This window comes from Oryctolagus cuniculus, chromosome 7, assembly GCF_964237555.1.
Source record: "Oryctolagus cuniculus chromosome 7, mOryCun1.1, whole genome shotgun sequence".
NCBI classification, from domain to species: Eukaryota; Metazoa; Chordata; class Mammalia; order Lagomorpha; family Leporidae; genus Oryctolagus; species Oryctolagus cuniculus.
The window spans coordinates 86,559,061-86,583,745 of NC_091438.1; the positions used below are offsets into that span (position 1 = coordinate 86,559,061).

General features: G+C 44.3%; 1 protein-coding gene across 7 annotated transcripts in view; it reads left to right on the forward strand.

Moving 5' to 3' along the window:
- Positions 1-24,685, forward strand: part of SSX2IP (SSX family member 2 interacting protein) — a 53,515-nt gene that overhangs the window by 7,883 nt on the left and 20,947 nt on the right. For 5 of the 7 annotated variants that reach the window (XM_051857533.2, XM_051857536.2, XM_051857534.2 and 2 more), the window contains 4 exons: positions 17,356-17,484; positions 18,857-19,026; positions 20,229-20,441; positions 23,145-23,255. In XM_051857533.2, coding sequence (XP_051713493.2) covers positions 17,442-17,484; positions 18,857-19,026; positions 20,229-20,441; positions 23,145-23,255 — 537 coding nt within the window. In that variant the 5' untranslated portion in view covers positions 17,356-17,441. Of the gene's footprint in view, positions 1-17,328; positions 17,485-18,856; positions 19,027-19,093; positions 19,172-20,228; positions 20,442-23,144; positions 23,256-24,685 lie in introns of those variants that run through there. The other 2 variants (XM_070076951.1, XM_051857537.2) reach the window with 2 other exon arrangements.

Below are 24,685 nucleotides of genomic sequence, written 5' to 3' on the forward strand. Positions count from 1 at the left end.
TCATTTCCAGTGCCTGTAGTAAATGTTGTTACCATTTCCTTAATTTTAGGAATGAAATGCCAATAAATAGTAATTTCAAAAATCTGATGTGGACTTCTCAGCTAACTTTTAATCATAAACACTAAGGCTTAAAACTAGTATTTCTTTTTTCTTACTCCTCTTGTAAGACTATGATTGTAGTTGTTCTTCTGTGTGTACTGTAAGAATTTGAAATTGGTGTACTATCTCTGAATTTTCATGACCTGAATCTTGCTGCTTCCCTGAGCTGACACCAAGCAAGATTACCTAGAAAGCCTTCTAAGTTAAAGCACGGCTAGAGTGCTAAGGCTCTGAACTCTTGTTATGATAGCGTGCCAGGCGCTGATTGTTGAGCCTCGTTGGACATTCAGTCAGCACTCGTGGTTGGGTTCCTATTGTGGGTCTGTGACTTCATATCAAGGTGGAGGATAAGCAGTATGAGGACAGGCCTGCTGACTAGGGACTTGGTTTAGGGAGTGGGAGAAAAGTCTCATCATGTTAGATCCGTACTATGATAGAGTTCATGCATAGCATTTTGGAAGCACAAAGAGTAGATAAGCAGTTTGGAGCAAACTTGGCAAGTTAGACTTATTTCATTATATTTTTTTCAGGCTTGCTTTAAATTGCTATAAAATTTTAAACTTTCCTTTTTATACAGCTCACATTCTAGTTATTTCACTGACATCACTACTATCTGATTGTAATCTAGTCTACAGGTAAGGTGTTAGAGAAGGAAGTACCTTGCCTCCTGTCCTACAGGAGAGACAGATAGTAGGAGGTAGTGGTGAAATGTGCTGGACCACCAGAGTTTGAATCTTGGCTTTGTCATGGTCTGGCTACGTGATCTTGGACAAGAGGATACTCTGGGTTTCAATTTCCACAACTGGAATTGGGGGAAAATAACTGTTTATTTGGTTTATTGTAAGATTGAATAATACATGTAAAATGCTTAAAACTTTACAAATAAATGGTATATTCTTAAATTTGGTTATTAAGATTAGAGGCCAGCGCCGCGGCTCACTAGGCTAATCCTCCGCTTAGCGGCGCCGGCACACCGGGTTCTAGTCCCGGTTGGGGCGCCGGATTCTGTCCCGGTTGCCCCTCTTCCAGGCCAGCCCTCTGCTGTGGCCAGGGAGTGCAGTGGAGGATGGCCCAGGTGCTTGGGCCCTGCACCCCATGGGAGACCAGGAAAAGCACCTGGCTCCTGGCTCCTGCCACCGGATCAGCGCGGTGCGCCGGCCGCAGCGCGCCGGCCACGGCGGCCATTGGAGGGTGAACCAACGGCAAAGGAAGACCTTTCTCTCTGTCTCTCTCTCTCACTGTCCACTCTGCCTGTCAAAAAAAAAAAAAAAAAAAAGATTAGATATCATCTCATTTGCTAAACATTGGGATTTCAGACAGTATGGCTGCATTGTTTTAAAAACATGGAGAAGAAATAGTTTTGATATAAATAGCTCTGCCTCTTTCCATATTACATCCCATGAGGAATATAAAAATCTTAGTGATAGAACTGAAACTTACTTAAGATCTTCTAGTGTGACCTCCTGATTTTACAGATGTGGAAACAAACCCAAAGAAATTATGACTGGTTGTAAATGATAGACGTGTTGCTGAGAGCCATAGTCCCTGACACTTGTTTTGATGCTTGCTTGCTTGCTTTCTTTTTTTTTTTTTTTTGGACAGGCAGAGTGGACAGTGAGAGAGAGACAGAGAGAAAGGTCTTTCTTTGCCGTTGGTTCACCCTCCAATGGCCGCCACGGCCGGCGCGCAGCACCGCGCTGATCCGAAGGCAGGAGCCAGGGGCTTCTCCTGGTCTCCCATGGGGTGCAGGGCCCAAGCACTTGGGCCATCCTCCACTGCACTCCCGGGCCACAGCAGAGAGCTGGCCTGGAAGAGGGGCAACCAGGACAGAATCCAGCGCCCCGACCAGGACTAGAACCCGGTGTGCCAGCTCTGCAAGGCGGAGGATTAACCTGTTGAGCTGCGGCGCCGGCCTTGATGCTTTCAATACCTGTGCAGCTTCCTTGAAAAAAAAAATAAATAAAACAACTGACAGTTCAATTGGAGAGCCAAGACCAAAACAAATGAGCACATTAGCAACAAAAAAGTCAGTGTGCACCGAAATATCAGATGGTGTACACAGACTCCTAACTCCATCCTTACATAACTTCATGAGCTGCCCTTCTGAAGCAGAAGTGCCCCCTTTTACCGGCTTGATTCATTGAGGCTTGATAGAGTAAGAACATTGTTCTGTGAGGAGAAAATATATGTATATATTTAAAAAAAAAAAAACTTTGGTCAGAATCAAATTCAGACACAGTTTAAGTGACTCATCAGTAAGCTAAGAAGAATTTTTTTAAAAGAGATCTATTTATGGGGCCGGCACTGTGATGCAGCGGGTTAATGCCCTGGCCTGATGTGCTAGCATCCCATATGGGCGCCAGTTTGAGACCCGGCTGCTCCACTTCCAGTCCAGCTCTCTGCTATGTCCTGGGAAAACAGTAGAAGATGGCCCAAGTCCTTAGGCCCCTGCACCCACGTGGGAGACCTGGAAGAAGCTCCTGGCTCCTGGCTTCGGATCAGCACAGCTCCGGCTTTTGGGGCCATCTGGGGAGTGAACCATCGGATGGAAGACCTCTCTCTCTGTCTCTTTCTTTCTCTGCCTCTCTCTCTCTCTCTGCCTCTCTCTCTCTCTGTGTAACTCTGACTTTCAAGTAAAATAAATCTTTAAAAGAAAAGATTTATTTATCTGAGAGGTGGAATTAGAGAGGAGAGAGAGCTTCCATCTGCTGGTTACTCCCCAAATGACAACTGCCAGAGCTGAGCTGATCCAAAGCCAGGTGCCAGGAGCTTCTTCCAGGTCTCCCACACAGATGCAGGGGTCCAAGCACTTGGGCCATCTTCTACTGCTTTCCCAGGTTGTAAGCAGAGAGCTGGATCAGAAGAGGAGCAGCTTGGACCTGAACCAGCTTTCTTATGGAATGCCAGCTCCTCAGGTGGCGGCTAAGCTAACATAAAAGTTAGTCGTAGGCCGGCGCCGCAGCTCACTAGGCAAATCTCCGCCTTGCGGCGCCAGCACACCGGTTCTAGTCCCGGTCGGGGCGCCGGATTCTGTCCCGGTTGCTCCTCTTCCAGGCCAGCTCTCTGCTATGGCCCGGGAGTGCAGTGGAGGATGGCCCAAGTGCTTGGGCCCTGCACCCCATGGGAGACCAGGAGAAGCCCCTGGCTCCTGGCTTTGGATCAGCGCGGTGGCCATTGGAGGGTGAACCAAAGGCAAAAAGGAAGACCTTTCTCTCTGTCTCTCTCTCTCACTGTCCACTCTGCCTGTCAAAAAAAAAAAAAAAAGTCGTCTCCTTTCCTTCTGCCGAGATTGGATGTTTGATGGAGCCGGGGGAAGGTGTGTCTGCTGGGTGTGCTGGTAGTCTGCGACTTTGCTCTTCACAGCTTGGGGGTGGGGAGGTCAAGGCCTGGCTTCTGTGTTACCGCGGTGGGCCCAGTTCCCGCAGGCACGTCTGCAGCCGTGTCCTGACGAGCCAGGCCTGCATGTGGGGACTGCATTATCCTTGCCCCTAGGTGTGCATGGATGTGTGTGCTAGGTGCTGGGAGTGTGCTTGCTTCATGGGAAGAGTTTGCCACTCGTCTCAGTTGAGAGTTCCACTAAAGGGTGGGGGTGCCGCTGTCAGAGTATGGAATGAGTGCTCTCACCCCCACCCCTGACTTCTTCTACTCTGCTTGAATCTCCTACCTCAGAAAACATAGCCAAACGATACATGCTGCTGAAACTGTCAGGCCATATATGGGTGTGCCGCCGCAGTGAGTCCTGGCTTGCCTCTGTCCCAGCCCTCCCTCTCCCAGGAATGCCGTTTGTAACAGTTTGTAATTTTTATAGACCTTTTTCCTAGAAGCTTGTGAATAGTTTTATTTAACAGAAAATGGGACTTACAGTATTCTCATTAATCTGCGACTTTTTTTCGTTCTGTATATGCAGACCTACGTCACTTCTCAGTAATCCCAGGGTGGCACTTCTTCGGGCTGTAGTATATGCAGTGATTTTTTAACTGTTTGTCTGTGATGGATATTAAGATGGTCTCTGGTTTGCTTGCCACTACAAGTAGTACAACACTCAACAGTGTCTTGGTGCACTGAGCTTGCTCCCTTGCATGACTTGGTATGTGATAACAGATGCCTGGAAGTATTGATGAGTGGAAAGATTTACACATTTCAAGTTTTCATAGATTGCTGCATAGCCCTTCTAAAATGACTACTTGTGGTAGAGTTCTGTTTCCCTGGCGTAATTATTTGAATAACTCTAGAACATTTGTATAATTTTTAACCAGTTTTTGCCCAACATGGCAGTTTGACCTTTAAGATATCTTGTATTAATTGATTAGTCTGAAAAGAAATGCTTATTTATTTATTTGAAGGTCAGAGTCACAGAGAGGGAGAGAAAGATCTTGCACAGGATCACTCCACAATACCTGCAGTACCAGGGCTGGCCTAGACTGAAGCCAGGAGCTGCGAGGAAATGCCATCTGGGTCTCCCATGCAGGTGGCAGGAACCCAGGAACTTGAGCCATCATCTGTTGCTTCCCAGGAACATAGCAGCAGAGGTGAAACTCTGATGGGATGCTGCCATCTCAAGTGGTGGCTTAACTGGCTGCACTACAGTGTCCACCCCAAATGCTTTATATATTTTTTTATTACCCGTGCCATTCTACCATTAGTTCTAGTGTTTGAGAGTGGGGCTGTTCATCCCCATTGCCTTGTGCTTATGACTGCAATTGCATTTTTTAAAACATGGATTTTTTTCTCATAAAAAATCACTTCTAGAAAATTTGGACACCCCCCCCCCCCCCAAATAAGTGACCTATGAAATCTTCAGTTTGTATGTGAAAGGACATTAGGAACAAAGCCCGGTTTTTGCCTCTTCCCTTTCCTTCCATTTTTTTCTGTCCTTATACACACTTAGGTCCTCCTCTTTTTTTTTAAGGATTGGTTTATTTGAAAGCAGAATTACAGAGCACTTTTGTATAGGGATAAAAATCTGCTTGATAAAGACAGAAACATGGGGGCTAGCATTGTGGCACAGCAGGTTAAATTTCTGCCTGCAACGCCTGCATCCCATATGAGCACTGTTTTGAGTCCTAGCTGAGCCTGGAAAGTGAAAGATGGCCCACGGCCTTGGGACCCTGCTACTCACATGGGAGACTGTGTTGAACTTCCTGGCTCCTGGCTTCAGCCTAGCCTAGACCTGGCTCTTTCGGACATTTCGGGGCGTGAACCAGCAAGTGGAAGCTGTCCCTCTGACTTTCCCTTCTCTTTTTCCTCTGTTGTTCTGCCTTTCTAATAAATAAGTTTTTGAAGAGACTAAGATCATATTAGATAACTGTTACTAAATAAAATGTGGAAACTTTTGCAAGTTCGTAAAATAGCCAATGCTTGCTGATAACCTACCATGAGCCCAAAACCTCCTTCCATGTGTATGTTTATTTAATAAAATTATTAAATATAATGAAGTTTGCTTTACTATACAACAGTCCTTTGAAGTAAAGACAGTGTTCCCTCTCCTTTTGCATGAGGCCAAGGGAAGATTTCTATTCTGGATCACTTAGTTGATAAGTGGGGGAGCTGGTGTTTGAAAGCAGGTGTGTCCTCTTTGGATCCTGTGCTTCTAGCTGTTATGCCATAACGTTTCTCATTCTGCAACAACAATCAGTTCAAGGATATGTAAGGAGTGCAAAGTTCAGCATGTAGCTATCCGCTCCCTGAGCTAAGAAGAGGGGAGCTTTCTATTGACAGCCTTGACTGGGAGCATCCCTGAGATTGTATTCCTCGATCCAAAGGGATACTTGGGAAATATTTTACCTTAAGTTGTGCCTTTGCACCGTTGTATGCAGCCTTTGGCTGGTTGGGGTGTAGAGCATTCTGGCCATCGAGGGGTGGTGATGGGAGATGCTGCTTCCTGAGTCTCTTCACCACTGACATGGCCAAGCGCGATGATGGAGAGAGATGGGCTCTGCTGTCCTGGGTGGGGTGGGAGGGGCTCTGCCGTTTGTTGGCTTTATGACCTGCAACAAATGACCTGATCTCTCTGCCTCAATTTCCTTATCTTGTAAAAGGGGAATAACACACAGGGTTATTGTGGGGGGTTGACTTCCTGATACACACAAAGCATTCAGAATAGTGCCTGGCAATTTTTTTTAGTTTTGGCCATTCAGATTTAAAATTCAATTTATGAAGAAGACTTTCTTTCTTTCTTTCTTTTTTTTTTTTTTTTTTTTTTTTTTTTTTTGACAGGCAGAGTGGACAATGAGAGAGAGAGACAGAGAGAAAGGAGAGAAAGGTCTTCCTTTGCCGTTGGTTCACCCTCCAATGGCCACTGCGGCCAGCGTGCTGCGGCCGGCGCACCACACTGATCTGATGGCAGGAGCCAGGTGCTTTTCCTGGTCTCCCACGGGGTGCAGGGCCCAAGCACCTGGGCCATCCTTCACTGCACTCCCTGGCCACAGCAGAGAGCTGGCCTGGAAGAGGGGCAACCGGGACAGAATCTGGCGCCCCGACCGGGAGTCGAACCCAGTGTGCCGGCGCCGCAAGGCGGAGGATTAGCCTAGTGAGCCGTGTTGCTGGCCTAGAAGACTTTATTTCTAAAGAGAATAACTGTCCTGTTACTCTATGTAGATGAAATAATTTAGATTTAAAATTGATAAAAAGTGGGTTTTCTAAAAAGGTTGAATTGTTATTCTGTATTGATACGTGTACCTGTGTTGTGCTTGAGGTAGTGGAGGTATGTGTACCATATTAAGAACTGTAGTTTCCTTCAGGACAGAATTAAGTTTAGGTGATGTTAATGTTTAAAGAATCATATATTTAGTTTTTTAGAATATTATTTAAAATTATGTTATAACTGAATCCTTCAGTTTTATGACTGAATTTGTAAGATAGGACTAATGTTTTTATTTTTTATTTTTTTATTTTTTAAGATTTATTTGAAAGGCAGAGTGACAGTGAGAGCAAGTGCAAGCCTCTATATATTGGTTCATTCCTCAAATGGCTGCAAGGGCCAGGGCTGGGCTGGATTGAAGCCAGGAGCCTGAAAGTCCATCCAGGTCTTCTACCTGGGTAGCAGGGGCCTGACCTCTTCTGCTGTCATCCACTGCCTTCCCAAGCACAAGAGCAGGAAGCTGGATCGGAAGTGGATTAGCTGGGACTTAAACCGGTCCTCATATGGGATGCACATATCACAAGCAGTGACTTAACCTGCCGCACCACAGCACTGGCACCCCAAACACTGACACGTTTATTTTCTTAACAGTCACACTAACTTTGATTTTAGTCAAGGCTTTTTATGAAAGATCCTGTGCAGTATTTGGAAGTCCAGATAGTATAATGTTACTATGTCCCTGTGGAATGGGAAACTGTTCTTTTCTGACGATAGGAGTTTGTTTTAGAACTCTGATTAGGTCGGCAACTGCCTTTTCTCAGGTTTGAATTTCAAGTAAACTGGAAAGGAGCACTGACAGTAGTGCACCGTGAGAAGGGCTTCTTGTTTTTGGGAGACTGTGTTTCTGCTGCGCTCCCTTTCAGTGTGCAGGTGTGTTAGAGACTTGAGGGGTAGAGGGAATGAGAGAATGGGAGTGAAGTGTAATACTCTTCTCTAAAAGGCTGGCTCCTCTTTTCCATTGCTGTCTGCCCTCTGTCCACTTTGGCTTGCCGGAATGAAGGTGTTAACTTGTGTTGCTTACCTGAGCCACTACTGATGATTGCCTCCAGGAAGCTCAGTGTGAGGCGGGAATTCAGAAATGTCAGTGTAGCTGGGGAGGAGGAGACAAGCTAGGCAGTGCAAGGAGGGCTTGGAGACTAGAGTTTCTGTACCAAGGGCCCGAGGGTTTGGAGAGGGCTAGGTGAGGGGGCTGCTTGGGGTTCCGCTGTTCTTTGAGAGGGCGTTGGTTTGGGGATAGGTGGAAGAAGACAGCACAGACTAAAGTGGGCATACCCTGTGTGGGAGCCCCTTCATTTTACAGACATTTGCTGAGCAGCTGCTGTAATTCAGGAACTGGGAGATACAAAGATGAATACATTCCTTGTCCTCTGGACATGGTTAATGTGGGCCTTCCAACTGTGATAACAGGGAATGATTCACTGTAGTACTAGGTGATAGAATTGCCATAAACCTGATCAGTTCTTTTATTTTTTAAAGATTTTTTAATTTATCTATTTGAGAGAGTTACAGACAGACAGTCTTGCATGCACTTCCCCAATGGCTGCAATGGCCAGAGCTGCGCTGATCCGAAACCAGGAGCCAGGAGCCCCTTCTGGGTCCCCCACGCAGGTGTAGGGGCCCAAGGACCTGGGCCATCTTCTGCTTTCCCAGGCCATAGCAGAGAACTGGATGGGAAGAGCAGCCACCAGGACTAGAACTGGTGCCCATATGGGATGCTGGCGCCGCAGGCAGAGGCTTAGCCTACTGTGCTACAGCGCTGGTCCCAGTCAGTTCTATTTTTAGGATATGTTGTCATTCTTAGTTATGTTTCAGCAGGAGGCATGTATAAATTGTAGACACGTTAGAAGAAATGTGTGTCCATTCATGTGCATGTGTGGGCATGGCTTTATGTTAGCTATCAATTGTGTAACAAATTACTGCAAAATAAGCCGGTGCCGCGGCTCACTAGGCTAATCCTCCGCCTTGCGGCGCCGGCACACCGGGTTCTAGTCCCGGTCGGGGCGCTGGATTCTGTCCCGGTTGCCCATCTTCCAGGCCAGCTCTCTGATGTGGCCCGGGAGTGCAGTGGAGGATGGCCCAAGTGCTTGGGCCCTGCACCCCATGGGAGACCAGGATAAGCACCTGGCTCCTGCCATCGGATCAGTGCGGTGCGCCGGCCACGGCGGCCATTGGAGGGTGAACCAACGGCAAAAAGGAAGACCTTTCTCTCTGTCTCTCTCTCTCACTGTCTACTCTGCCTGTCAAAAAAAAAAAAAAAAAAAAAAATTACTGCAAAATTCAGCGACTAAAATAAGCAATTATTGTCTTAGAATTTCTGAGTCAGGAATCTGGGCATGGCTTATTAGCTGGGTGTCTCTGGCTCAGGACCTCTCACCTGTCCAGGCTGCCATCAAGTTGTTAGCCAGGCCTGCAGACTTCTTAAGTCATCCAAGGTTTGACTGAGATAGGAGCCTCCAAAATCACTCATATGGGCCGGCGCCGCGGCTCACTAGGCTAATCCTCCGCCTAGCGGCGCCGGCACACCGGGTTCTAGTCCCGGTCGGGGCGCCGGATTCTGTCCCGGTTGCCCCTCTTCCAGGCCAGCCCTCTGCTGTGGCCAGGGAGTGCAGTGGAGGATGGCCCAGGTGCTTGGGCCCTGCACCCCATGGGAGACCAGGAAAAGCACCTGGCTCCTGGCTCCTGCCATCGGGTCAGCGCGGTGCGCCAGCCGCAGCGCGCCAGCCGCGGCGGCCATTGGAGGGTGAACCAACGGCAAAGGAAGACCTTTCTCTCTGTCTCTCTCTCTCACTGTCCACTCTGCCTGTCAAAAAAAAAAAAAAAAAAAAAAAAAAAAAAAAAAAAAAACAAAATCACTCATATGGCTCTTGGCAGATTACAGGCCCTGTGGGCTGCAGCTGTCCATTCCTTGCCACATGGATTTCTTCATTGTGCTACTTCCCACGTGGTGGTTTACTTTCCCCAGAAAGAGGGATCTGAGAGACGGTGAAATGATGCCCCAGATGGAAATCACAGGCTCTTAAAGAAATTTTTGTGTATTTATTTGAGAGGTGGAGAGAAAGCATGTACATGTGTGCTCTTATTTGCTGGTTCATTCCCCAGATGCCCACAACAGCCAAGTTTGGGCTGGGCTGGGCTGGGCTGGGCTGAAACTGGGAGCTGGCAGCTCAGTCCAGGTATCCCACTTGGGTGACAGGGACCCAGTACTTGAGCCATCACACTTTACCTTCCAGGATCTGCGTTAGTAGGAAGCTGGAGTCAGGAGCCAGAGGTGAGTATTGAACCCAGGCATTTCAACGTGGAACCTGAGCATCTTAACTGGTATCTTAGTATCTTAACCACCAGGCTAAATGCCTGACCCCCCCACCTCACCCCCACCCCAGTCAGATTATAACCTTGTTTTGGAAGTAAAATCCAATTATTTCTGCTATATTTTGTTAGAAGCTAGTCATTAAATCAAACCTATACTTGAAGAACAAAATAACCCCTGGGAGTGCACCCCAGGAGGCAAGAATAACTAGGGGCCCTCTTAGAGCCTACCTCTCCAAGGTTGTACAACTTACTGCTGTGTATTGAGGCTGTCTTATGTCTTGAGGGCAGAGGAAGAAAATGAAGTATCTGAGGAATGGTCCTGATAGAAAATGCAGGTGCACTTAACTAGAACTGCAAATTTTTAAAGATTTATAAATTTAACTCCAATGTTGTATTAACATTCACTCTAAGAAGAGAGTTTATAAATAAGAAAGAAGCAATTGTTTGTGGCAAAGCAGGGACAAATTTTACAGATGTGCTTCAATTTAAGTAAGTTCCTGTAAGAATTATACTATCTGGGACTGGCATTGTGTTGCAGCGGGTAAAGCCACTGCCTGAGATGCTAGCAACCCTGGGTGCCAGTTTGTGTCCCGGCTGCTTCACTTCCTATCCAACTCCCTGCTAGTGTCCTGGGATACGCAGCAGAAAATGGCTCAAGTGTTTGGGCCCTTGCCACCCCTGTAGGATACTAAGATGAAGCTCCTGGCTTCAGCCTGGCCTTGAGCAGGCTGTTGCAGCCATCTGGGGAGTGAACCACCAGATGGAAGATCTTTCTCTCTGTCTCTGTCACTCTGTCTTTCAAAATAAATAAATGTTTAAAAAATTATATGATGAAGTAGAATAATTTCAAGTGGGTTACAGAAACTGTCTTTTAAAGAAACTTGATGGACACTCTCTTTGATTGTATTCTACTTTCAAGTGCTAAGTAGGTAGGTAGATTTGCATGTACAGTGCTGAAACTTTGAATGGTGATAGGGTGAAAACCACACTTTGAAAACTGACATTGTGTCCTCGCTTCACACCCAGTGAGAAATGTGACTGTGGCAATCCTGTTGCACTCTGAGCTCACAGAAGAATGAAAATACTTAGATCATGTGAAGAATGATAGATTTATGAAATTTAATAAGATCTTTGTGTCCTTTCAGAAGTGGGGGCTACAAGTTCAGATGTCTCAGTGCTTTCCAGTCCAGATTCTAACCTAGAAAAGCTTCTTGATAATTAAGCTCTGCATAATCATTTTACCAGAGAAGACCAGAGTGCCCTTGTTTATTTACACCTACAGTATATGTTGTATATGAACTATATGTTCTGGAACCATAGCAACATGTTGGAAAGACAAAGTAGTTTAAAAAGTGCTTAGTAGACTTCAAAAGTAGTTAAGATAACATTTTAACCCAGATTATTGAAGATTTTCTGTAATGATTAAAATTTTCTATTATGAAGACTCACTGACTGGAATCTGTGTTGAGAAGTACTTACGCCAGTTTTTAGATGGCTGTGTATACTCGTTACCTGCTAGTGGTGAACAAAACTATGGCTCTGGGGTGGGTGTATGACACATTGGGTTAAGCTGCAGCTGGAAGGCCCGTGTCTCATATCGGAGTGCCTGGTTGGTGACCCAACTGCTTTGCACTTTGGATCCAGCTTCCTGCTAATGTACCTGGGAGGCAGCAGATAATGACCCAAGCACTTGCGTTCCTGCCAGCCATATAAGAGACCAGATGTTCTGGCCATTCTGAGCATTTGGGAGAATGAACAGGTAGGAGGAAGATAGCTCGCTCGCTCTCTCCCACACTCTCCCTATCTCTCTCTTCTTCTCCCTCCCTCTCTTACTTTGTCTTCCAAATAAATAAATAGGCGCCAGTGTTGTGGGCACAGTGGCTTAAGCCACTGCTTGTGATGCCAGTATCCCTTTTCGGACAGCTGGTTCATGTCCCTGCAACTCCACTCTGATCTAGCTCCCTGCTAATGGGAAGACAGCAGATGATGGTTGAGTTCTTGGCTCCTGGTTTCAGTCTGGCACAGTCCTGGCTGTTGTGGCCATCTGAGGAGTGAACCAGCAAATGACAGATCTCTCTCTTTGTCTCTCTCTCCTTCTGTGGCTTTGCCTTTCAAATAAATAAAACTCTGGAAAAAATAAATCTTAAGGAAAACTATGTTCCTGAGATATTGATAATAGAAGATGATTCCTTATTTCTTTATGATTGCTTTCTCGATTTTTTCTCATATATATATATATTTTTAAAGATTTATTTATTTATTTGCAGGTCAGAGTTACACAAAGAGAGAAGAGGCAGAGAAAGAGATCTTCCATCTGATGGTTCATTCCCCAGCAGGCCTCAACGGCTGGAGCTGTGCTGATCCGAAGCCAGGAGCTTCTTGCGGGCCTCCCACGCAGGTGCAGGGGCCCAAGGACTTAGGCCGTCTTCTGCTGCTTTCCCAGGCCACAGCAGATAGCTGGTTTGGAAGAGGAGCAGCTGGGACTAGAAATGGTGCCCATATGGGATGCTGGCACTTCAGGCTAGGCTAACCTACTGCACCACAGCGCCAGCCCCATGCTTATATGTATGTCAAGACTGTTTTCCAATAGTCTGACATAAATGAAATGGTTTTCACAGGGTAGATATGTATTTAGATTCTTTAATCTCTAAGTTTTACTAATAAAATTCACTCTTGAATTTGACCTATGTTAAAATCTGGACAGCTGTCCTCATCAGTGATTGGTATCCTTGTGTGTGGCTTAACCACGGAGATGTGTTCTGGGAAATCCTAGCCTGTGCTCATACAAACTAAGATGCCTTGGGAGCTGGTGCCGTGGCACAGTAGGTTAATCCTCCGCCTGTGGCGCTGGCATCCCATAAGGGCACTGTTTCTAGTCCCAGCTGCTCCTCTTCCCATCCAGCTCTCTGCTATGGCCTGGGAAAGCAGTACAAGATGCCCCAAGTCCTTGGGCCCCTGCACCCACATGGGAGACCTGGAAGAAGCTCTGGCTTCTGGCTTCGGATCGGCGCAGCTCCGGCCATTTGGGGAATGAACCAGTGGAAGGAAGACATTTCTCTCTGTCTCTCCCTCTCACTGTCTGTAACCCTACCTCTGAAATAAATAAATAAAATCTTAAAAAATGCCTACCATGGCACTAGGCTGTATAATCTCATGGGACCAGTGGTATATATACAGCTCATCATCAACTACGATGTCCCCATATAATACATGGCTGTAATAGAAAGTTTTGTTACAGGTTCATTGAACCAAACCATGACTCACTTGTCAACATTTTTGTTCTTTTACTGAAACTGTAGTAACACAGTGTTAATATAACCAAGTTTGTATAACATGTCATGGATAATCAGGCCACTGCATAAACTTGGTTAATCTGTATAACGCAGACCTGTGCTTCAGCCCAGGTTTGTCACGGAGTCCCTGGCTGCTTTAGAAGCTTTCACACTGAAATGAGTTTGTGATTGAAGAGGCAAAGCGGAGATAATGTGTTACCTTTTTATTTCTTTTGCTTTTCAAATGACCATTGTCTAATATTAACATATTTGCAAAGTTTGTAACTGTCAGCAATGAAATTTTGGCTGTGATTGAGCTAGATTGTAACACTTTGCTCAAAATAGCCTTTTTGATTTTAGAATGTGTATTGATTAAGGGTCTCAAGTTGCAGTTTTTGGAAAAACTGGTTGAGTAACATTTTATCATAATTCTCATTGTATGTAATTTGGTGCCTCACTGAACAGAGGGGATTCCTGGGAACTTCTAGCTTGTGTGAAGTCATATTAATTATTAATAATTAATTCTATTCTCTGTTCCTAGGACTTAAAAATGCAGTTTTGGTTTTTCTTTGTGACCATTTAACTGGACCTGAATATTTTGCAGGTTGTTTCATGAGTGTGGTTAGTTAATTGGGCAGGTAGCAATTCACCATATAACTCTGTAGACACTGCAGAGCTAAACTCCTGAGAAACAGTAACTGACAAGGTATAATTTTAAATAACTAATATGTATGAGGAGAGAGGAACTTAAGTCACTATTTCATCTTATTTCCAAATATCTTTAAAGAACAAAAGGACTCGGAAAGGTGCTTATTTCTGTTTCCATCTGATTTTTTCTCCTGACCTGTCAATTATAAAGTAGCCCACTGCCTTATGTATTTTTATAAGGATATCTGACCCTAGATCTTCTAAAAATGCTCACCGCCCCCTCCCACACACACACAATTCGAGAGGCAGAGAGCTTGCTCCCATCTACTGGTTCACTCCTCAAAGGCCCACAATGGCTGAGGCCCAAAGCCAGGAGCCATGAACTTAACCCAGGTGTCCCATGTGGGTGGCAGGAACCCAGTTACTGGAGCCATCATTGCTACCTCTGCACGGTCTGCATTGTCAGGAAAACGGCACTCAGGATCCAGAGCCGGGGATGTACCCAGGCACTCAGATATGGGGTGCAGATGCTCATGCCCCTAGTCTAAATGTCTGCTGCCAGTGTGTTCAGCCGTTATTAAAGAGCAGGGGTGTGTTCTGCAGATTTCAGCAACCTGTCACTTGTCCCAGTCAGCCCTGTGTCGAGATGATGAAAATGATAGCTAATATTAATTAGGGGAGTCCCATATGCCAAGCAGTTTTCTAAATAACCTTGTATCACTAAATCACACTAAATCATCAAGGCTTTTCAGTGAAGAAACTATGACTCAAGAGAGGTTAAGTGATTTACCTAGAGCAAAGTTGCATTAGGATAAATAAATGGGTATATTGTCCCTTACATTCTGTTTTACTTACAGCTGTATCGGAAACCAAAAGTAAAATTGCGTTTTTTACTTGATACAGGCTCAACCTTTATCCTACACATCATCTTTCTGAAGGCACCCATTTAAGAACAGTGAGAAGTGTGAAATAGGTTAGGGAGCCCTTCCTTACCGAAGCTCGTGAGTGGAAAATGAGAGATCTGGATGACTTTCTGTGTGTGTATGTGCATGTGACAACGTCTGCATTGGTATTTATCGTCTGCTGCTCTATGACCAGGAATCAGCCTCGATTTCTGCCCACACTTTAATCCATTTGTGTGAGTCCTGGAGGTTCCCTCCAGAACACATATCTGATTGATCCACAGACCCATTGTTAGAATGTGATGGGACACTGGTCTTCTTGTCTGCACAATTGCAGTAGCTTCTTCATTGCTTCCAGCCTTTTACTGTTGCCCACCTACATCTTAAAGCATAACGAAGGTGATACTACTTTCCTTTTTTGTTTTCTAAGATTTATTTGAAAGGCAAAGAGATGGGAATGAGGGGTGGGGCGGAGACCGATCTTCCATCCACTGGTTCACTCCCCAGATGGCTGCAACATCCAGGACTCAAGCAGTAGCCAGGAGCTTCTTCCAGGTCTCCTATGTGGGTGCAGGGGCCCAAGGACTCGGGCCATCTTCTGCTTTCCCAGGAGCATTAGTGGGGAGTTGAATAGAAGCGGAGCAGCTAGGACTTGAAGCAGTACCAGTGTGGGATTCGGACACTGCAGGCCGAGGCTTAACCTGCATCACAGCACCGGCCCCTGATGTTACTTTCCTGACTTACGCTCATCAGTAGCTTTCATTGCAGTTTAGAGAAAATATGTCCTGCCTTCAAGTCTTGCTTACTGTGCTTTACACACACTAACTTCCTTGTTCTTTATACTTAACCTAGATCATTGCCCTCTTGGATCTTCGCACCTACCTGCTGTTTCTTCTACTTGGGCTGCTGTGGTCATTGATGATCTTGTGCTGATTCCACATCATTTAGGTCTCAGTGCAAATGTTACCTCTCCGTGTAGCCTCTCCTGACTAATCTAGATGCTCTCCATATTATCGAGTTTTATATTCTTCATAGTTTGTACCACTGTGAATGTGATGTTACTCATCTAACTTCTACATTGAACAATCTTAAATATTCAGAAGAGGGGTTGTGAACCCGTGACCCACAGTTCAGCTGTGTCCTAAAGACACATTTTACTTAGCTTCTTCTGGTGTTCAAGTAGTAACTTGCAGCCCAGTGGATGGACCATAAGCATCTTACATGTCTAGTTAGATGACGTGCTCTTGTGTGCACACCCAGGGAACCTCTGAGATCCAGACTAGAACATTGTGCCTTTCAGATGACTCTGATAACCTCTCCAGTCACCTCCCTCCCACAGGAGAGCTTGCAGAGTTGCTTTTTATAATTTAGCTTCTGACATTTAAAAAGTGGAATCTTCACATACAAATCCAGAATTCAAACAATTATTTTAAAATACAAAAACATGTCAGTGATGGACTTGCTTTGTCTTTTGACCACAGCTTAATTGTGGCTGAGAAGCAGCTGTCCCGAGTTCTGGCGTGTGTTCCCCAGTGTGCCTGCCGTCTCCTCTCCTCCTCTGTCTCCAGCATGGAAAGATAGCAGTTGCCAATTGCCATTTACAGTTTCATTTGAATTGGTTTCCTTGTGATGGAGAAATGTTTCTCTTTCATTATGTCTTATGTATGTTACTTAGTCCATGTCATTCATTGGTATTGCTGGCTTGTAGGTCTGTTAGCCACCCTAATTCTACACAGTTGTGTTTCAGGGCAGCGCAGTGATTTGTTCTATTTATATATCACTTACCGACCTGGTCTTTTACTGTGCAACATGTTCTTTCATTTCTGGTGTCTTGATATTGTAAGTAAACTGTCAATGGATCTTTGTACACATAAACATGTATCTTTTGCTAGGATAAAACTTTAGAAATGGAATTTCTAGATGAAGATATGTTTTTATTTTTAGGCTTTTGATCCATATTGCCATATCACTTCATGGTAGTATAAATTTATGTAATCTGGAAAGCAGCGCATTGGAGTGTTCATTTCCCTCCATCTGTGCCAACGCTGGGGATTGTAATTTAGAGGATAAGTTTTGCTAATATAAATAGTTAAGAAAAATGAACAAAAAGATGCTAGCCAAGAAATTTTTCATCTCATTTACATAGATAAGAGCTATACTTTTATTTTAAAGGATGTGATAGAGAAGTAGTATGTGGCTCTCCTTAGCTTTATCTTGTGAGCTAGAGAGTGATGCACCATTCTTATTCTCTGTGAAGTAACATGCATGCCCCAGGATGACTTGGGAAGCCTTTCGTCCTTGCCCTTACGTATTTTATTTAGATGTGTTTAATAATTACTATTAAGCTTTACCATGTTCTCTGTATCTGTACACAGGAAGAATAATACAAAATTTTTTCTATTTGGAGTACACACGACTTACACACTGATTTCATATTGACGTCCACATTTTAAAGTAGATGCTGTTCTGTCGTTTGGTTTCCAAGGAGATGCCTACCTGAAAGAGTGACGGCACTGGACCGCATGCCTCACTGCTGAACGATCCTCAGGTACCCTGGCTCTGGACATTGCTATGGGAGATTGGATGACTGTTACAGATCCAGCTCTGTCCTCAGGTAACCGAATTGGAAATAGCTGTGAACTGGAGTGGCCACTGTAAGAATAGTCACCACAAATAGTGAAGACGTGATTCGAGAGTATTGTAGATGGTTATGAACAACCTAATTTTCTTTATCTTCAGTAAAATTATCAGGGGAAGCTAAGAATGTGCCATAATTATTGGAGTTAAATGCCTTGGGTAGGTAACTTTATTGATGGTTATTATTTTGGGGGGAAATTTTTAGGCATTTGAAATATATTCAGTGGCTACTCTTTTTTTTAAGCTTTATTTTTTGATTTTTTTTTTTTTTTTTGGACAGGCAGAGTGGACAGTGAGAGAGAGAGACAGAGAGGAAGGTCTTCCTTTTCCGTTGGTTCACCCCCGCAAATGACTACTACGGCCGGTGTGCTGCGCCAACCCGAAGCCAGGAGCCAGGAGCCTCCCCCTGGTCTCCCATGTGGGTGCAGGGCCCAAGCACTTGGGCCATCCTCCACTGCACTCCACTGCCGCAGGCAGAGGATTAGCCTAGTGAGCTGCGGCACCGGCACCCTGGGTTCTGGTCCCGGTCAGGGTGCCGGATTCTGTCCCGGTTGCCCCTCTTCCAGGCCAGCTCTCTGCTGTGGCCAGGGAGTGCAGTGGAGGATGGCCCAAGTGCTTGGGCCCTGCACCCGCATGGGAGACCAGGAAAAGCACCTGGCTCCTGGCTTTGTTCGGGTCGGCGCGGTGCACCGGCTGCAGCGGTCATTTGGGGGGTGAACCAACAGAAAAGGAAGACCTTCCTCTCTGTCTCTCTCTATCCACTCTGCCTGTCAAAAAAAAAAGAGGTTTCTCTGATTTATTTCTTTAATCATATAAACTTTGAATGGCACAAGTGGGTTTTGTCCTTTTTTTTTTTTTTAACATTTAAAAATTTTCCCACGTATTTTGAAAGACAACAGGTGACTCATCTTCTGGTTCACTCCTCAAGTGCCTACAGCCGGGATTGGGCCAGACTGACGTCAGGAGCCCTTAATCTGGGTCTCCTACATGTGTGGCGGGGATCCATTTGCTTGAGCTGATCACCCGCTGCCTCCCAGCATCAGCCAGCAATTGGAATGGGGTATGGAGCCGGAGCTCAGACTTAGGCCCTGCTACATGGGTTGTGGGTGTTGCAGGGCCAAATGCCCACCCCTAGTCTGTTACTTATAAACATAAAGTAGTAAAAATTAAAGTTGTGTATTGTTAGTTAATATGCCTACTAAGAATACCATGTAAGTAGTAGTGTTTTGGAAAAAGGTAGTTTTTTATATAAAAATGACTGTATTTGAAAATAGTTAAAAATGAAAGTAATTCAAAATCTTTGGTAGTGGAAATTATGTTAGTTAATACCTTTTATTGATTTTTTTCAGAAAGCAAAAATATCTCTCAGTATACCTCAGAAACAAAGATGTCTCCATCAAGTTTATACTCACAGCAAGTGCTATGTTCTTCAATACCTTTATCAAAAAATGTGCACAGTTTTTTCAGTGCCTTCTGCACAGAAGAGAATATTGAACAGAGTATTTCATATCTTGATCAGGTAACATGTTTCTGTTATAAGGAATAGCAAGAATCACATAAAATAGAACACACTGTGTTTATGAGAAAAACATTTGTCAGGTATGAATATCTTAACACATAGTGGCCCGGAGAATATTGAACAGAGTATTTCATATCTTGATCAGGTAACATGTTTCTGTTATAAGGAATAGCAAGAATCACATAAAATAGAACACACTGTGTTTATGAGAAAGACATTTGTCAGGTATGAATATCTTAACACATAGTGGCCCGAGACTTAGATTAGGGTTGCTCTTAGACAACATTAGGTTGCTCTTCGGATCTAGATTTCAGATTGCCTTTTTTGTTTGGAGCAGCTTGGCTTCCCCATTGCCCCAGGGGCTCCAACACAGAAAATCTTTATCAGTCCATTTTTCTGTTACTGTAACAAAATACCTGAGGGTAGTACTTTACATAGCAAAGAATTTTATCGAGCTTGCAGTTTTGGAGGCTGAAAATTCAAATTCAAGTGGCCCCATCTGTGTGCCCTCTTGGAAGGGCCCCCTTCACTGTGTTAATACATGGTTATGTCAAGAGCGGGGAGTGGGTGGGCTGGCCTCACTTTATAACAACCTGCTCTCGCAAGAACCTAAGTCACACTGCAAGCTCAGCATCAGCCCATTCCCAGGGCAGGGCTCCCATTCACCCACCTCCTAAAGGTTCTACTGCCTGTCCCATCACCACACAGGGACCAGGCTTCCAGCCCATGATCCCTGGGGAGAGTAACCATATCTAACCTCAGTGCCTAACTGCAGGTCACAGGTGGTCCTAGAGCTTAATTCTCTGTCCTTTGGGATGTTCACTGTTTCCTTAACTTGCTAAGGATATTTTTCTGTTTTTCTCAGAAAAGGTTTTTTGCTTACTATGTTGTCCACTAGCCACCTTAAAAAATTTAATTCTCATTGACAATTATGTGTGTATGTATCCTGTACAGTGTGGTGTTTTGAAATGTCTACATTGGGGGGTGACTGGTTGAGCTTTGGTATGTGTATGACCTCGCACCCTTACCACTTTCCGTGGTGAGACTACTTAGGCGATTTTCAAGAATATGGTGTGTTGTTACTCCCGACAGTCACCAAGTACAGTAGATCCCTTGAATGTCCTCTAACTGAAATGTTATATCCTTGGACTGACATCTCCTCATCTGTAAGCAACTTTAAAGAAAACATTTTCTCCTACCAGGAATTGACGACTTTTGGTTTTCCTTCATTATATGAAGAACCCAAAGGCAAAGAGACAAAGAGAGAATTAAATATAGTTGCTGTTTTAAATTGCATGAATGAGCTGCTTGTGCTTCAGCGGAAGAATCTTCTAGCTCAGGAGAATGTGGAGACACAGAACCTGAAATTGGGTAGTGACATGGACCATCTGCAGAACTGCTACACCAAACTGAAGGTAGAGTGTGCATTTCCATCTGTATTTGCCGTTTTATGTAATTCAGTACTGTGTATTTTCATTGGCTTTATTGAAGTGTTTGATAAATTTATTTAATACTATAAATTTTCATTTGCTTTTTCAAATTTTAGGGTTTAGGTTTTATTTAGTGACTTAATCTGCAGAAAGTTAGATTAGGAAGTATCTATGTTCTGAGGAAAATATGGCTTCCCCCAGTGCATCGAGTCTTGCTTAGTAAAGTTGAGTCTTCCCGAGAGAGGCTGTGTCATTTAATTCCACGGAAGATATTCCTGAGACCTCTTTGCCAAAGAAGTGAAAGCTTTCTAGAGCAGATAGGCTAGGTAACTTCTAACTCTTAGAAGTCCCTAGGGCTCTAGAATAAAAACACAGAAAAATGCTTCAGTAAACCAACTTTTCTCTGAAACAAGGAAGTGTTTTTACAGGGCCATGGTCATGCTGTCTTAAAATAGTGAATGTCCTAGTTTGCTTTCTTCATTTTCCTTCCTTTATTTCTTTTATGTCTTCTTCTAGAAAATAAAATACTCTGTGTGTGTGTGTGTGTGTGTGTGTGTTTATAAAATTTGGCAAGGAGAGGGAACAAGTATGGTGTGTCTTACTAAGGATGGAAGGCAATCAGTTCAAGCCAAAATTTTTCTGTAAGTAAGTCTATCTTAGATTTCCGTATGTGAAAATCAAAGCTCTTTCAATTTGTGTATGTTTGGTAAATCAGCTTCCTTTTGGTTTTTCGTCTGCTGATTCTTGCCCCTCTACCTTTTCTTGTTTTTCTTCCTGTATATCATCTTCTCCAAGGACAGATGAAACACAGCCTACCCGAATCTTGAGAGAATATTATCTGGGCACACTTGCCCATCTGTCTCTTCCCTTTTTTATTTTTCCCCCAGGATTGATTTTATTATTTGGAAAAAAAAAAAATCAGTGACAGAGAAAGGAAGAGACATACAGAGAAAGAGATCTTTTATCTACTGGTTCACTCCACAAATTGCTGTAATAGACAGAGCTGGGTCAGGTCAAAACTAGGAACCTTGAACTCCATCCAGGTTTCACACATGGATGGCAGTGGCCTAAGCACTTGGGCCATCTTCACTGCTTTCCCAGACACCTTAGCAAGGGAGCTGGATTGGATGTGGAGCAACTGGGACTTGAACCAGCACTCCAGTATTGGATGCGGGGATGCTGTACCTTATGGGAGGTAGCTTAACTTGCTGTGTGACAAGCCAGACCCTGGCCATGTGTCTTGTAAGTGGCCAGTGAATAATTATATCATTATGTTACTAATCTGAGTCTGTCAAGTTTTCTACTTTAAAGGAAGAGTGGGGAACTTTTTTTCTGCTAAGGACCATTTGGATATTTATAACATCATTCATGGGCCAGACATAATTATTGACTTAAAAATTAGCCTGCTATCGATTTATTAAATTTTGAGTCTCACTTGCAGTTCCCTTGGCGGGGCCTGAGAATATGATTTCGTTGGCCTTTTGTGGCCTCCAGGCTGGACACTCTCCTCCCTTGCCATAAGGAGTGTTCATTTATTAGGACTACCCCAGAGCATAGAGTGTTTTTCCAGAATGTCTTCTAGATTCATGATGTCTGCCTGGGCCAGAATCTGTTCTTTTGGTTCATCCATGAGCAGAAATGTCTATTGAATGTTGTTCTATCCTTGAAAATTTCTCTATCTTGCATATGCTTTGTTTAATTGTTGTTTAATTTGTTGAGCAAAGTTTGTTGAGTTTCGGAGATAATGAAACCTCGGGTCCCGCTCTCAGGTAGCTTGCAGGTCAGGGAAGGAGCCGCAGTGAGCTGGGATTATTTGTTTATTCATGGTTCTTGGTGTGGGGGAGGGCACAGAAGGCTTCACAAAGAGGTAAGGCTCCATCTGATAGTTGAAGAATGAAATGGAACTTTGTTAGTGTTTGGAAAAGACATACTGAGCAAGCTGAGTGGAAGCCTAGTGCGGCGGCAGGAGGGGAGAGCTGCACTGTCAGAGCACCAGCAGCTCAGTGCCTGCTGGGGTGTGTGATGGATCCGCAGACGAGAGCCTGGGCTCCACACACCCTGAAAGGCGCCATCCAGAAAACAGGGACTCCCCAAGGGATTGTACATGGAAGAACTAGAGGAGGAGTGCAGAGCTGGATTTGGGACGGAGGTGGGAGCCCAGAAACCCTGGTGGCGAGGACATCCGTTAGCCAGTCTTTTTGGACTTGAACTAAAGTAGTGCCAATGAGGCCTCTAAGGATGGGATGTGGAGAATCTTTAGGAAATGAAGTGGGGAGCAGCTTATGGGAAATGGACTTTGGGCAGTAAGAGCCGTGGATTGAAGATGCCTCACAGGTCTCTGTCTGGAGTTACGGAGGGCGGCGGGACTTCCTGAGACAAGGAGGAAGCAGTGCCTAGTGGCAGTGCACAGAGCAGGTGAAGAACCAACCCTTCACAGGCACCTCTGTGATGCCCCTGTGTACAAGCATGCAAGACTTGCCATTTAAGTTAAATATAGTTTAATATGCACATTTAAACAAATTGTATAGTGTTGCGCTTTATAATGATCGCTATAAATACTTCATAGCCACTAAACTTCAATTTTAGCTCACAAATATTAGTATTTGTCACAACTTGTTGCTGAGCCTTCAAGAATTCAGTTCGGAATCCTTTGTTAACTTTAATCAGAATTACATATGGGTGTTTTAGGAACAGCTGGAAGCCTCCAGGAGAGAAATGATCGGGCTTCAGGAAAGAGACAGACAGTTACAATGCAAGAACAGGAATTTGCATCAGATGCTGAAAAATGAGAAAGATGAGGTGAGTGTGTAGATGGGTTTAAGTGAAATTTTATTGTGTGTGTATGATCTGACTTTAGAAAACAATGAGCCTGTTCATCCTATGTCTAATTGATATAGTAGACATCAGTGTATAAGATGGCATCATATTTAAAAGGTTGGCAACCCCCTCCCCCTGTGGCCCTCCAGCCCTGCCCCCAGTGGATCCATCCGATGCAGTATAGATTGAGCATCATGACCCAAAGACCTGAGATGTTCCAAAATGCAGAACAGTGTGACACAGAGCCACAGTGGGAAGTTCCATACCCGCCCTCACGTGATGGGTTGTGGTCAGAACAGGTCACTAAAAGCATTGTATGAGACCTTCAGCCTTTGTGTATAAGGTGTGTTTAAGGTGACTCCATCACCAAGAAATCTCACGTATATGTAGATATTCCCAAATCCAAAAACTGAAGCGCCTTTGGTTGCAGGCATTTGGGATAAGGGATACTGAGCCTGTATATTAACTACTTTAGGTGAGTGGCCTGTCCTTCCTGGACTCAAAGTCACTGTCTATTTTTCTCAGGCACGGGGGTCTGTAAATGCATCTTCTGTTCTCTGTCGTAACTGTGCTGCATCCCTGACACCTCTTCCTGTACTGTCTTAAATGTTGACATTGGTCACCCAGTGATTTGACTACATTGGCATACAAGAAACTCATATTACAAATCTTATTTCTAGGGAAAAGATACCATAATTCTAATTTCTCCTGCAATGGTTGCTTACTAGAATTCTAATTTCTGCTCTAATGGTTACTTAGAATAATGACATAAATCTTATTTCTATTTTAGTGGTTACTTGGACCTGTAGAGTTAATGCATTTGAAAATAATATTTTTAACTTGTGTAAGAAGAAATTTTTTTTAAGATTTATTTATTTATTTGAAAGGTGGAGTTACAGAGAGGCAGAGGCAGAGAGAGAGGTCTTCCATCCATTGGTTCACTCACCAGATAGCCACAATGGCTGCAGCTGTGCTGATCTGGAGACTGGAGACAGGAGCCAGGAGCTTCTTCCGGGTCTCCCATGCAGGTGCTAGGGCTCAATGGCTTGGGCTATCTTCCACTGCTTTTCCAGGCCATAGCAGAGAGCTAGACTGGAAGTGGAGCAGTTGGGACCCGAACAGGCACCCATATGGGATGCCGGCACTGCAGGTGGCAGCTTTACCCGTTGCACCACAGTGCCAGCCCTGAAATCATTGTTTTTATTACTCTGTAGTATGATCTCTAATTATGTAATACATGTAAAAATATAATTCTTAATTTCAGTGTTTTATAGATTTTAACTATAATTAAAGACTTTTAGGAGAGTGTATTTCTTTAAAAAGACCCTTGAAGTGATTTAGATATGTATTTTGCCACATTGGTTATTAAATAGTATATTTAGTTAGTGAACAGTTAATCTCTTAACCAAATA